Raw genomic sequence first — 15180 nt, 5'->3', positions numbered from 1 at the left:
TCACTTATTGATTGACTGTCTGACTTCCCCCATTAGAATGTAAGCTTCATGAGGACAGAAATTTTCAATGATATAACTTGAGAGCTTACGCATTGCCTGGAACATAGGAGACGCTCAATAAAAATCTGTTGAATACGTGGAATGAATGAATGAAAGAACGAATGAACAAATAAACTAGTGAATAAGAGAGAAAACAAATGAAAAAATTTGGTAACCTATTCCAGAAAAAAAAAAACCCAACATGCAATGAGATTGGATTTATGGTATAGAAGGTGGTGAAGGAGGGATGCGAATGTAACCATCTTTCGATGCTTGAACGATTGTGTTCATAAATAAGAAAGAGATTTCTTCTGGAAGAAACTAAAGAAGAGAATTAGAACTGATCTACGAAGGAGCAAAAAGGCAGAGTAAAGCTCAGTTAAGAGAAGAGAACTTTCTAGCATTAGGAGATATTCCACAAAGAAAGTAGCTCCCTTGGGAAGTGGCAAGCTCTCCAGCCCAAAAGAGTTTGAGCAGACTTAGAGAGGACCCCTCTAATGGCTGGCTGCTTGAAGTATATGACTTCTGAGGCCCCTTCTAAGTTACCACTGATTCTATGAATGTGAAATCATAAGCTGTCGCAATGGTCTTCCTATCCCATTGTCATTATCAGTATATAAAGAGACTAAAGAAATTAAATGAGCAAAGCTAATTATAGTTGAAGACACCTAGCTTTCAAGGTTTTCCAAAATATTGCTCTACCCTAGCTATCTTACTTTTCTTTAGTGCCAGGGAAATTCCTAGGCTAGCCTCCTTCTTTATTATTGAACATTTCCATATTTCCACCAATGTGTTAATGTTCTTTTTTACACTAAAATAGAAATATTTATCCCTCCCTTCTATCAGCCTGACTGTACCCATACCTCAAATCTCCTTCCTCAATGGTGATCTATGGTTGGCCCTAATGAGTTTTACTTGCTCTTTCTATAAAAGTCAAATTCATACTTCATTATACATCATATACAGCACTATGCAATGTATTCTGTGTTTGTATGTGTCTAACAAACAACTATTTGCTAATCTATTCATGTATGTGTCTGGTTTCTTTGACTATAGCATTCTCTGAAAGCTCACTGTGTACAGAATTAATGCCTCATGCACTGTATCAATTTAGTACAGTGCTGGCCACAGAGCTGGTTTCAATTGGCCTTTACCAATTGACTGACTAATCAATTAACAAAATGGAAAATCCAGCCAGCATGCTCAAGCTTTTTCTATTGGAAATTACTTTCCTGAAAAGCATTTTTCCTTCCTTTACAGATCAATTGCAAAGTCAAAATTCAAACACTGCAGATTTATGAACAGGAATAGCTGGTAGGTATTGGGCTTTACGAATAATGAATGTGCACATCTAAACAAAAGTTGCAGATGTTTGTGAAAGTATACACATGCAACTTATATGAGCAGAGATGGCTAAGAATCCTCCCTCCCAGCCCAAGTAAAGAATATAAGACGACCCTGATAGTGTCCAGCATAGTTGCATGGTTTCCAAATTACAAGAATATTTCTGGAGTACAGTCTAGCTTTGCCAATTGCAAAGGAACTACATATTTATTTTGGCAAAGCTCTCTTGTTTGCTGATTCTTCAGGCCTTTACATCATCTGTAAATGAAGGCAATGAAGTCTGTTTCATTAGGAGATAAGCCTATATGTCACACATCTCTTTAGTTAATGTTGCACTAAGGAATGGAAATAATAGCAATCTTTTTACAGTACTTATTAGAGATTCTAATCCAGCTTTCTCTACAGTAGGACAATACTGAAAGTAGTATAGCTAGTTTATGCTAATCAATTATATTTATAAGTATCTTATAGGTTTGATTCGACCTCTTTAGAATTAAGATCAAAAAGGTAAATGTTCAAATCACTTATAGCATAAGGCAATAAAATATAATTCTTTATGATATGAAAAGGTGCTTTGAACATGGCATTATTTTTCTAGAATAATAATATTTACTCAAATCTGAGGCTTACTATCTTCCAGAGACTGTTCTAAGCACTTTAGATACATTGTTATTCAATTTTAAGAAGAGTCCAATGTTATTGGTATTATTATTATCCTCATTCCATATAAGAGGAAACTGAGATACGGAGAGCTTAAATAAGTTTTGCAAGGGCAAGTAGAGAGCTCAGAGACATAAAGATTGCTATCCTTTAGTTCTTGGAACAAGGAAGAAGCACATCTAGTATTTGAGCTAGAACAGTCTGGCTCCAGAATTGATTGATGTTCTTACCCACTACAGTAAACAGCCTCTCTAAACAATTTGTAGGCTCTAATTGAGAGGTATGTGTAATGGTGAAAAGGACACATGATTCACATTCTCATAAGTCTGATTTAAATCTCAACCCTGAAACTTACTAGCTGTGTGAACTTGGGCAAATTTAACATCTCCGAACAGTGTTTTTCAACCTCGTTATAAGAATGATACTGCTGATATTAAAAATTTCTTCTATTTGTCATAATCTGTAGAATTCACTCCACACAGTATATAATACATGGTATTTAATAATTTACCATTATTATTTTAAAAATTGCCCCAAATGTAATATAATAGCTGCATAATACTCTATTAGTTCTCAGGTAAATTACTGAGTGAGCTTTAAATACATGGAAGTACATTTAGCTATAGTTCTTTGGAAAAAGACAATGTTATAGCTATGTGTACTCTAATGAATATCATTTCAACATTAATAGCACTCTTATCAGAATTATTATAAAATTCTGATACTTAACCTGCTATTCAAGGGGTTAAATCCATGGTAAGAGCTAACTTCACTACATATTATCGATAAACTCATTTCATAACAGCTAAGTAAAAAAATAATAATCTAACTCACTGATTATTATTTGTATTGTCAGTAAAACACATAACAATGTTGGGCAATATATGTAATTTTATTGGCTTGAAACTATGCATGTCTTTTCAAAATCAGCTATAAATATTGATCTTAACCCCCATTCCCTCAAGAAGTCAATAGCAGTCTTTGAATTTCTTGTTTGTTTTTCCCTCTTGTAATAACTTCACATCTAATGAAGATCAATTTCCAAAGATGAACCCCAGGGAGTTAATAATCTATCAAATACAACTGCTTAATAGAGAATACAAAATTTTAAGTGGAAGTAATACCTGGTTTTATGCAGCAAGTATTACCAAGCTGAGCAGAATAAAATCCTCAGCATTGAAGATCAAAAAATAAGACATCTTGGTCACTGCCTGCCCATTCCCCAGTCCTTCAGTAAAGGACCACCCCCAACCAAAAACGGGATCCTTCGTCTCTAAATTTCAAAGCTCCTTTTATACACCACTGTACACCACAACCAAAGATCTTAGTTTCTCTGGTTCTGAAAGCTCTTCGTCGAACAGCTCAGCCATACTCATGACTGTGCCAGAACAGGGCTATGAGGCTTAATCTGAGACAACGTGGTAAGGACAATTCCTTAGTCGTTTGGCATGACAGAGGCCAAGATCTGTATTTAAAGGTTTGTTCTTTCTCACCTTTTGGCAGCCACAGAACCTTTAGAAGTCTTCATTTCTTTATCTTATTTAGAGAATTATGTGATTTGTATATCTAAAACACCTATATTATATACAGTAGACACTCAACAAATGGTACATGCTATTGAGTTGTTTTAGTTTTTCATTTTACGTGTACTGTTATATGTTGAGGTTTTTTGATCTAGAGCTGTTTCAATATACCTTCGATAAAAGGAACTAAATTCAACAGAACTACTGTATCTCATTATTTTCAAATAAGTGCCAGGGAATAAAATGGTACCTTTGGTAGTCTTCCAGACTATGGTGAGAGAGACCCATTATGCATCACTAGATACATGAGGACATGATTGAGAGAAGGATGGGAATCACGAAGGATCTCAAATTTAACTCTGACTCTTTGTTCAAAAGAAATTATATACGCTAACAGATAAATGTCTTTTTTGAAACATTTATTACAGTTTTAAATTTGTGTTTTGTCACATATGACTATACTACCTAAAGTGCACTATGAATTGGCATTTTTCATAAATCATCTAATTAGAATGTGAATAGACCAATTATACCACATTGTATTTTGGTATTAAAAGCATTATTTTTTAAAATGCAAACATTTATAATACAGAAGAATTTGATAATTCCATTTTGGCATGTCTTCATCCGTTAATAGATTAGAATCTTCAAATAATAAAGTGGCTTAAGCCTCTCTTTACCTCAAAAGGTTCAGCCATAGTGTAAAGAAATTCATTGATTATCTAGTACGATATAATATATAGTTTTACTATGATAGTAAATCCGTTTTTAATAGTAATGATAATGATAAGAATTCACCTTTATTGATATTATACTAAGCACTATATAAAATACTTTTAAAAGCATTGCCTCATTGAATCCTCTCAACAATCATATGAGATAGGTACTATTATTTGTTTCTTTCACACGTGAGAAAACAGAAGCTTAGAGAAGTTAAATAACCAGGCAAAGAGGATGGTAGTCAGTGTTTGAACTTAACGGTCAAACTCCAAAGCCTCTGCTTCTCCCCAGAACCCTTTAGGGTATTGAGTAAATTCATGGCCCTGCTTTCTCATTGGCTTTTTTGTCTGTTTGGTTTTTGTTCTTATTCTATTAACTATTCTAAATTAATTTTATGCTTTTAAACACATCACTCTGAAACTAACTTTTTGTTCCATGAGGTTATTTTTTTAGTGTCCTTAAAAAGAAATAGCTCTTACTTCTCTTTTAAAGTATCTCTTTTCTTCTTATTTCCCTGGCATAGCACAGCTACTCAATTCCCCATCCAGTTAACAGTAAATACGGCTTCCTTTTTACTCACTCCACTTTTCTCTCTCGAGCTCCCAATCTGATTTCAGCTGCCTCAGGCTGGTGCCTCCAGAATGGTCCTCTGGTTTGCCTGCCCCCTCCCCTCAACATACACACACCCCATGCTTCTAGGTCTGAGTGTGCTGGAACCTACAGGCATCTGCATCCCTACTTATCCTGACTACTGTGGTTACAAGGGGCCTCTTTTGAATGCAGACAGCCAGTCAGCCAAGTCGAAATTTATACCAGAAATCTATTACCTAATTTTTAAACAAAATGACATGAAATCAGACTTGGAGATATCAAAAACATGTCTAGTTTTTGATTTAAGCAAGAAAATCCACATTGTTACTGCTTTCACCACAGAATAATTTACTGCAACGGGAGTTCTGGATCTTATGCCAAAAATGAGGTCCTCTAAGCAATGTCAAGGCCAATTATCTTGTGGTAGATCCCACAACAAAAGCAGACTATTGTGATTAGAGTCAGAAGCACCACCCAGAGAAGTTGGAAAGCTTCTGGGGATGTCGTAAGGTTAGTTTTTATTTTTTCTCCCCATGTGTCTGCTTAAATAAACTACCAGAAACTTTGTGTGTGGGCACTGAACAGTTTAGATTAGTTGGGGAGACAATGAAAGGGATGATCAGTTGGGAGTGGTCTGCTGCAGGTTTGTTTTGATTTGAGCAGCAGGCGTTCGGCAATGCTGTGTGCCTGTGACACTGAAAAGAGTACCACAGCCAAGCTCCTCTGTAGGTCACAACCTCCTCCCCTCCCTAATCTCCTTCCCAAACAAGCTGCCAGTAGCCATCCTGTGGTTTCTTACTGGGAAGAGGAAGCCCAGGTAGCTAAATTCTGGAGCACTTACCCCACAGTAAAGAACTGCCTCATCTCCTGTCTCCGAGACCTCATCAGTTGTTTATACTCCCCGATCCGGAGCTTTTTGCCGTCAACAATGCAGGTGCGTTTCGGCCGAGGTTTGTATTTATAGTTCGGGTACTTCTCTAAATGGATCTTGCTTAGCCGGGCCTGCTCTTCGTAATAAGGTTGTTTCTCTTGGTTGGACATGGATTTCCAGCGAGACCCTGTACATAAAAATAGGCTTACGTGCCCAAGTGGTCAAGGTAACATATTCCTGGCAAATGCAGCTGGATATACCTTCCCACGGCTTTACTCACCTGTGCTCCAAGTGGCCCCCATTACCACATACCATTGAGCCTCACAACTAGTTTTTAGACTATAGAGCAAAGAATAATTTTGTATGTAATACATTTATTATTTCTCTCAATAATTTAAAGTTGGTGTTACATTAAGTGTATTGTTTTAAAAATCTTTGCTATTTAAAGATCATCTTCTATACCAAAGTCTTTCCCCCATCCATCCTCCTATCTCTCTCAAGAGGGTTAAAAACCTAGCGTTCCTAAGCAGACTTTCAAGTATGACAAGATTCTCAGGAAAAGCTCTCTTGTTTCCAGAAATTCAAACATCTCTCTCACTTTAAGCATCTTTAGCAACGCTATTCTTCGATAAGATGTCAGCAGATGTTGCTATCCTTCTCTATATAAAATGTACTGTGTACAGTTTCCCCTGGCCTAGGGTAATTAAAAAGCCTAAACTCTACTTAAGAAGTTACAGCTTTAGGACCGGAAGGTACATTTGGAATTATATATACCACTTTTCAATACTATAAACGTTCATTAAAATCTGTACCGATGAAAGTACAAAAATTTTTAATACGGTTTATACAGGAAGAAGGAGAAGTATTCACTTTTCTAATATTGTTTATAAAGAATTATCTAAACACTTGACAAAGAAGGGATGTGTTTTTTTACATGTATCAAATTGCATTTTTGTGTCTCACTGGTGAATAAAGCGGTAACAGCTGTGCTGACTGGATGTTAGCTATTCTTCAGTAGAGATTTTTCATACATAAACAAATGAAAAAGTTGTACAAATATTCTCTGTCGGCAGCAATACCCTGGTCTGCATTAAGAGCACATCCATCCCTGTTCTTTCTTGATTGTGCAAAAGTTGTGCAGAAAGTCTATGCAGATAGGCTTCTCAGTGTTCCACTGGCTTCCAGCGGCTTAAAGCCCCAGTTAACAGGATTCTTGGTACTCTTGTGCTTAAAAGTTTACATTTTAATGAATACACTTACTATATTCTTAATATTTTTTTTCACAGAATGCACACCAATAATATAGATTCCTCGCAGCTGCCAAAATGGAAACAAAGAGGTTCTGTGCCCATCTGAGAACTTACTCACACTGCTACTAAAATGACAAAAAAAAATTTTTTTTTCAAAGTTAGATATCAGACTTTAAGGACAGAGAAACATTGATTTTCTTTTGAATGGCTATTAATTAGAAAAAAATTAACATGTGCATTGCGAGCATCTTGGTTTGAAAGGTATTTAAATTAGAAGGAATAATACCCCTAAGCATATCTCTGAAACTGTAAAAATAAACTTTATTGTAATGATATTTAGTATCCATCATGAAATCTAAAAGTCAAAAGGAAAAAAAAAAGGAGGAAATTTGTATTTTAACATTTCACCACTATTTGATCTTACGTACGGTTTAAATTTTCTTAGAGGTCACTGCCTCAAAATGTCTCAGAATCAAGTTAAATTATTTATACAGTGACAAAACATGTGTATTTGTGTACGTCCAGATCACTGATATTTACACAGGTTAAATATTTATTGCTTTTGAACAAAACATTTAAAAAATGAAAACCACAATTTAAGTCTCTAATGTTTTTCGGCTTCTTAAACGGCTCCCTTTGAGATTTTGTCACATCTTGACAGCTTAAATAGAACAGTGCCTTCTGTGTTTTTTCTTTTTAAAGAGGAAACATGTTGACTGTAATGCTACATGTTGAATAAAATATGTTCAATATGTTGAGCACAATAACTCCAAACTGTATAATCTGCACTAGGCAAGCTTTACATTAATAGAACAAGTCTTGAGTTTAATCCTGAGAAACGGGAGAATCACTCTGGCAATTTACCACAAAATGTGCCTCTCTGCCCTGTGGTCTAATGTGTTCAACTCACTGCTATGAAATTTGAACTAGTCATATCTTATTAAAGTAAATGCAGTTTTATTTTACAAGTTTTAAAGTTATCATTAGAGGTACTGCTCTATACTCCATGAACTTCACACTATTTGCAGGCGCACCCCTAGTTCTTGATGAATTCTTTCGGAGAAACATGTGAACCCCAAAATACTAAAGCAGAAAACTGTCGGGTCTGTGAGTGTTTCCAGGGTTTTATAGCAACTTGTGGACTTAAGAAGACTGAATAAGAAAAGGAGATAAAACTTGTCTCTATGATTCCTGTTTAACAGTGACCTCTCAGAACTGCCAAAGTCACAGTATTAACACATACTACAAATAGTTTTGTCTCTAAAATAAGTTTTTAGTCAGTCTTGCTCTGGCATCTTGTGGATGCAATAACTCTTAAATCTAAATGCCACATTCTGGGGTAGGGGCAGCTTGCTGGGCTACATCTCACTTCTGCAAACCACAGTTTCCCATAGTTGTCAAATTATGCCCCTTCTTTCCACTTTTGGGACACTCATAGGGTAGAAGATCAGCGTTATCTGCTCCACTCACCTAAAATTTTGCTAATGTTGGAGTTATGCATGTCGGGGAAGGCCTGAAGGATTTTCCTCCTCTCATCCTTTGCCCAAACCATGAATGCATTCATTGGTCGCTTGATGTGTGGCTCGCTGCTGGCGCGGCCGCGGGCATCCCTGTAGACTCGTGCTTCGGCCACAGTGGCACCTCCTGTTGGCCAACAATAATACTGCTGTAGTTTAGCTGCAGAGCCATTCATTGCTTTACTTCCTGTAATGTCAGGGCAGGAAGAACAAGATGGGTGCAAAGCATTATTATCTGCATACTATAACATAACTTGCCACCTGGTTCAATGTTTTCTCTAGGCACTTCATTTCTTTTTAAGTGACCTCTTGGAAGAAAAGACAGTTTCAAATGACAATTCTATAGGCCCTTCTGACAGGTCTCAAAGACACACTGGGCGGAATTAATTTTGCATGTTTTTATACACACAGTACATTTTTTTTTATTACAATCAATTCCAGGTGATAGTAAAAACAATGATGGGCATTATTTTATGGTAAACGTCTCTGCTGTGATTCCTTCCTTCAAAAACAGGACCTTACCTATTGTTTTAGTCTCATTTACCAAAAATTGCAGCCACTTAAAACTGTCTCTTTCCCTCAAACGGAATTCTCTTTCACAATATTGTGTCTTGCCCAGTGCTCTTCTCACTGCCTGAAAGGAAGCCCCTTCCCCTACCTCTTCATGCTAAAGCCCACTCATCCTTTGAGGCCTAGTCAAATGTGGTGTGTTTCATGAATTAATTAATTAGTTCAATAAAAATTATTAATCGAGCAATTACCATGAGTTAGGCTTTATGCCAGGTGCTAGGAATACTAAGGTGAAAAAAAGAGCCCTTGGTTTTAAGGAGCTCATAGTTCAGAGGGGAGACAGACCTCAAAAGACAACTATCACAGAATGTGTGGTAAGTGCTTCTAATATTGAAATAAACAGGGTGCCAAGAGGGTACCGGAGAGGATGGTCACCTAATGCCTCCTGGGAGAGGTGATGTCTAAGCTCAGTCTTGGAAGATGAATAAGATTAGCATATGAATAGGGGGAAGGTGATTAAGACAGATGGGAAGGGTAATTCAGGCCACAGGAACAGCATTTGCAATGATGCTCTCCAGGCTGCATTCATTTCTCTTTCTGTTATGCTACATGCTCCAGAGTAATTACTTGTTTGTGACTATCTCTCTCTAATTTTCCCACTCCATCCCCAGGACTATGAGACCCCTAAAGTTAGTATTTATGCTGTACTCATTCTTGTATCCCCAGGATTTCCCACATAACAGAGACTCAATAAATATTTATTAAGTAAAAGAATGTTTGGTTTTCAACTCATATGCAAAAGCAGTAGACCAAAAGGCATTGGTTTCAAGAGTCTTGACATATTTTTAGGGTACTGCTTTAATAACCCCCTACAAAACTATGCCTAAATTCCTGATATTTTAAAGTTTCCAAAAAGGTGACTCCAGTAACATACACGATTAAAAGCTCCTTGAAGATATGGAAAGGATTGGCTCTCATTCACTGCTGTATCCCTCAGTTCCAATAAGTCATATAGAGTTTCAATTAGTAAAATATTTATTAAATTATTAAATTAATAAATGATTGAATAAATGATTGAATGAGCGAACATAGTTCTTGCTTGTTTTCATGGTCTCTCCCAGAACGACACACTGACGTATGCTTTACCATATGGCAACTACTAAATATCTGCCTACAGATTGAGAACTTCTACAGTTCAATGTAATGTTGGACTGATGGCAAGCCAGGGCTTGTACTGCATAAACCAGAAAGCCTACTCCCAAAAATTTAGGAGCAAAATATACATTAAACCAACATTTGTGCTTTTTCAAAAAAAGTAAATCCTTTCAGCTCAGTGGAGTAGTTATATAGAAACATGACCCAAACAATCTCTGGCCCTTCTACTCTATTTCCAGATACCTTGATTAAGTAGAAATTTGTTTGTATCAGATTTAGTAATAAATTACAACAATGAAACACACTATTATTTGGCAAATATGGCTATCATTTGTTGCAAACAAAATATAAGATAAAAAGGCCGAGTTGGAAAATACTGTCAATTCTTTTCTAAACGTGAAGGAGGGCAGAGGGGCTACTTTCTGAAAACCACATGAAAATAACATTTTATAAACAGGACTTCTTTTAGGCCTACTAGACAGAATGATCTCTTACATGAAAAGACTCAGATCCCAAGATGCATAACTAATATGCTACCTTTTTGCCACCATACCCACAGTACATTAATTTCATTTAAAATGCACTGACCATACAGGATAAATTGATTTCACTTTACATGGGCTTGACAGCCATGTTTATTGTGCAGTGAAATGTAGTGTAGCTTCCAGCTGACAATATCCATCAACACAGGGCAATATGCTGACTGCTGGGCCAGATGAAGGCATACATTACTCTGGAAGTGAAACACTCATTCAGATATGACAGTGTCTTCTCCTGAGGATCACCATGGTAATTTATGATGCCCTCAGTGCCATTACTTTACAACTGACATGGATTCAGCAATTTATATACTTGCATGCATACACATAAAAGGAGACAGGCTTGTGGAGAATGTCAGAGGCAAAAACATTTCAATATTATTCTAAGTTAACTACTATGCTACAGGTGATTAACATCTGAGATCTGCTTTTACTTACTTTCCACTTCTAGCAAAACCATATAGTCAGCTTCCCTTTATTTATTCATTTAAAAGAAGTATTTTCACTGTGAATGAGATATTTTAACCTCCTGTGGACTGATAGAGATTATGGTGGATTTTTAAATTCTGGTTTTAGTAGATCTTCTACTGTATACCAATTGATTCTCTTAGATAAGTCACATGTATGCTCAATCTCTCTCTCATTCCTTTCCACAGTCTTAGCATATCCTCTCCACTTTCTTGTATCTTACTAAATTTAACCTTTTCCAAGAAAGAGAGCTCAGGTCCTACCCCACTAAGTGCCTTACACTGACCTCGTTCCTTCCTCCCATAGTACATATTGCCTACATGATATCGACACTGAATTAATTACACAGCAGATTTCACAAGGACTCACAAGGAATGCTCTCAGAAATTAAGAAATTCAAGCATAGTACATAGTATAAAAATTCAAATTAAGAAAGGGAAAATAGAATATTTTCCAGGTCATGCACACATTTCCTTTTTCTTTCCTCCTCTTCTCTCTTCGTGGGGATCAACTGAAAAAAGAATAGTGACATCCTAAGCAAAATTAAGAATGTTATGTCAATGAAACAAGATTTGGAGAGAAGAGACTTATCCAGAGTTTGAAAATACTTTTTAACAAGACTCGATATCTAATCAGAGTCAGAATTTTAAGAAAGTATTGAGGCCACAAGGTCAAAAAAAAAAATATTTAGAAAGTATCCTTTAATGTCCCTGAGCTTTGCTTCATGAAACAAAATGGTTAGGGAGTTATCGTTGCACAGTAGAAATATATATGACTGGATATGTGTGTTTAAATTCAGAAATTTTAAAACGGAGATTGTATATTATGAAAGTTCTTTTAGACAGACAAAGAACAATCTATAGAATACGTTTTCAAAAGGTATGCTATTAGTTTGAATATCTGAAGCCTAAAATCTACTTTCTGTTCTAATTAACTTTAAAATCTACATATCAAGTGTGACTTTGAACTGCTTCACTCATTTTCAAAATAGCATCAAGTTAAAAAAAAGCTACTTTATCCTAAAATAGCCAATGCTCTATATTAGAATACAGAATCATCCTAGGGCATGTCTCACAAACATATGAGGCAGCTTCTTTTACTTTTAAAAGCAGAGGAATCATTTGTGAGTTCACCATTCATGATATGTCTTCTCATGGAAAGCAGTTGGAAGAAGCCTAGAACCACAACTATGTACCTGGAGACTATTGCTTTCCAGCTGACCTAAGAGTCTTTAATTATCAGCAAAAGCATTCTTAAATGACAGAGAGTTACTGAAAGGCCAGGAGTCAATAGCACCACATTAGGTATCGAGGGAAAGTACTATTTTCCTGTACTCCAAGAATTCCTGCTTTCTCCAACTTCTCCGAAGTGTCTTGAATTAATTAACTCATCCTTCATCTTCCATATCATAGTTTGTGTAAAGGCAAACTTTCAGTTCGATAAAGAGATATTTATGGGAAGAAAACAGAAATTGCAAAGGCAAAGACCTCCTTAGGAATCTGTGGTTTAAATGATTTAAAGAGAAGGGAGAAAGTTGAGTTTTTCCAGGTGGGTTGGAAAGAAGTCCAGTTTAACCATCAGAGCCTATGGCAATGATCCTAAACTAATCCTAGAGAGGCCCCCTTCCTGGATAAATTCCAAGAATTATGTGAGTGAATGAGTAAGTGTTTAGTGTATGTTTTTGTATACATAAAGTTCTCACTAAGCAGGAACTTTGGCTAATTCTATAATGTGCCTAGTAATCATTTACCTATGCATTAATTTGGCAAACACTTCTGACAAATTTTACATGAAAAAAATATGTTCTAGAAGAGGTCAAAATGGAAACAAAATGAGAAAATTACTACTAAATAGTCTCAATGATTATTAGTGAATTGATAATAAAGAATAGAGAAAAACAAAGTGAATAAGTATCTCCTCACAGGCCCATTAAAACTTACATTTTGTTAGACAAAATGTGACATATGCAAAATGTTGGCACAAAAGAATCTCTTCTGGGATCTAGTTCTGGCAATGGCATAATAGCTTATATCAGACTATTATTATTTGCTCAATAATTATATAAACTCTGGCAAAAATATGAAAAAACAACCATTTGAAGTCACTTGAGATCTACCAAAATTAAGATGAAACTAGAAAGGATTCGATTCTAAAAAGAAAGGAATTTCACTGAGTGAGATCCCTGTTTTCATACCTTTCCATGAAGACACTCCCTAGTCTACAGAGTATCTTCTGACACATTAACCTAATTAAGCCTGACTTTCTGTTTGCATTCTAGCCACTCCACAAGTTCAACCAGATCAGCAAGTAATTTAACTGCCTCCTAGCACAAAAATTAACATTCTTTTTTTTTTAATTAACATTCTTAATAGAGGACAATAATAGAAGCCAAAGTTTCTATAATTTACAACCCACAATGCATAATACATAATAAAAAATTATTAGTTGTTCAAACAACCAAGTAATGTGACACAGAAATCCAAAAAAAAAAAAGTCAATAGAAAGAGAAACTGAGATGACTTAGATATTGTAATGAGCAGACAAGAGCTTTACAGTAACCATTATAAGTATGTTCAAGGACTTAAAAGAAAAGATTGCATGCATGAATATATAGATAGGGGAAACTCAGCAGAGAAATAAAACTATAAAAAGAAAAAATGAAAATTCAGGAACTGAACAGTACATTTGAGATGAAAATTTACTGAATAGTCTTCGTAGAAGTTTGGAGTACAGATAAAGAGTTAGTGAACTTGAAAATACGTCAAAAGAAATGATGAATAGTCTCAAAAAACAGAAATTTAAAAAAAGCTTAAAAGGTAAACAGAGACTCAGCAATACGAAGAACAATATTAAGTGTTCTAAAATATATGTAACTGGAATTCCAGGAAGAAAGGAAAGAAAGAATCATGACTGAAAAATATTTGAAGAAACATTGGCTGAAAATGATCTGACTTTGGTGAGAAACATAACTTATAGGTTCACGACATTCAGATAAACACGGGCAGAATAGATACAAAGAAAATCATACCTAGACAGTAGCTGAACTGCTGAAAACCTAAGACAAAGGAAAAATTCCAGAGAAAAAGGAGACATTACATGCAAGGTAACAATAATAATACAATTGATGGCTGATTATTCATTAAAAACAATGAAGGCCAGAAGACTACAGGACATCTTTAGAACACTGAAAGAAAAAAACACAATTCAGAGTTTTATTGAGTGAATACATGCTTCAAAAATGAATGTGAAATACATTTTAAGATAAAAAAGCTGAGAGAATGCATTACCTGCAGACCCACATCAAAAGAGATATTCAAGAAAATTATTCAAAATGAAGAGAAATAACATTTGACAGAAACTTGAATATACTGAAATAAAGAAAGGGCGTCAACAATGATAAATATGTGACTAACTTAAAAAAAAGGTTTTTCTCCTCTGGATTTCATTAATAATGATTAATGTTTTTAAAAAGACAAGAGACTATTTCATACAAAACAACATTATATTGTAGGATTTATAGCATATAAAGAAGTAAAACATGTGAGAACAGAGCACATTAGCGCAAAGGACAAGGGTAGTAAAGAAATTAAATTATTAAAAGTTTGTTTATTTTATGAGAAGTGGTATAATTTTAACTGTAAGGATACTCAGTTAAGAGTGCATAGTGAATCACTAGAAAACACAACTAAAAAAATACAAAGAGGTATAGCTAAAATGTCATGGCTGGGAGAATAAATAAGCAGAACACAGAGGATTTTTAGGGTAGTGAAAATACTCTGTATGATACCATAATGATGGAGATGTGTTACATTTGCTCAAACCCATGGAATGTACAACACCAAGTGTGAACCTTATGTAAACTATGGACTTTGAGTGATTATGATCTGTTAAAGTAGGTTCACTAATTGTAATGAATGTATCATTCTAGTGAGGGATATTGATAATGGGAGAGGCTATATGCATGTGGGGACATATACCTTCCCCTCGATTTTA

The 15180-nt window shown here is 35.4% G+C and overlaps 1 protein-coding gene across 4 annotated transcripts in view; it reads right to left on the bottom strand.

Moving 5' to 3' along the window:
- Positions 1-15180, bottom strand: part of SOX6 (SRY-box transcription factor 6) — a 460797-nt gene that overhangs the window by 8144 nt on the left and 437473 nt on the right. For 3 of the 4 annotated variants that reach the window (XM_039851522.1, XM_039851519.1, XM_039851520.1), the window contains exons 14-15: positions 8469-8702; positions 5719-5935 (exon numbers count right to left, since the gene is read on the bottom strand). In XM_039851522.1, coding sequence (XP_039707456.1) covers positions 5719-5935; positions 8469-8702 — 451 coding nt within the window. The remainder of the gene's footprint in view (positions 1-5718; positions 5936-8468; positions 8703-15180) is intronic. The other variant, XM_039851521.1, reaches the window with a different exon arrangement.

Source organism: Pteropus medius, unplaced genomic scaffold (genome assembly GCF_902729225.1).
Source record: "Pteropus medius unplaced genomic scaffold, Ma_sr-lr_union100, whole genome shotgun sequence".
NCBI classification, from domain to species: Eukaryota; Metazoa; Chordata; class Mammalia; order Chiroptera; family Pteropodidae; genus Pteropus; species Pteropus medius.
This window is presented reverse-complemented; position numbering and strand designations above follow the sequence as displayed.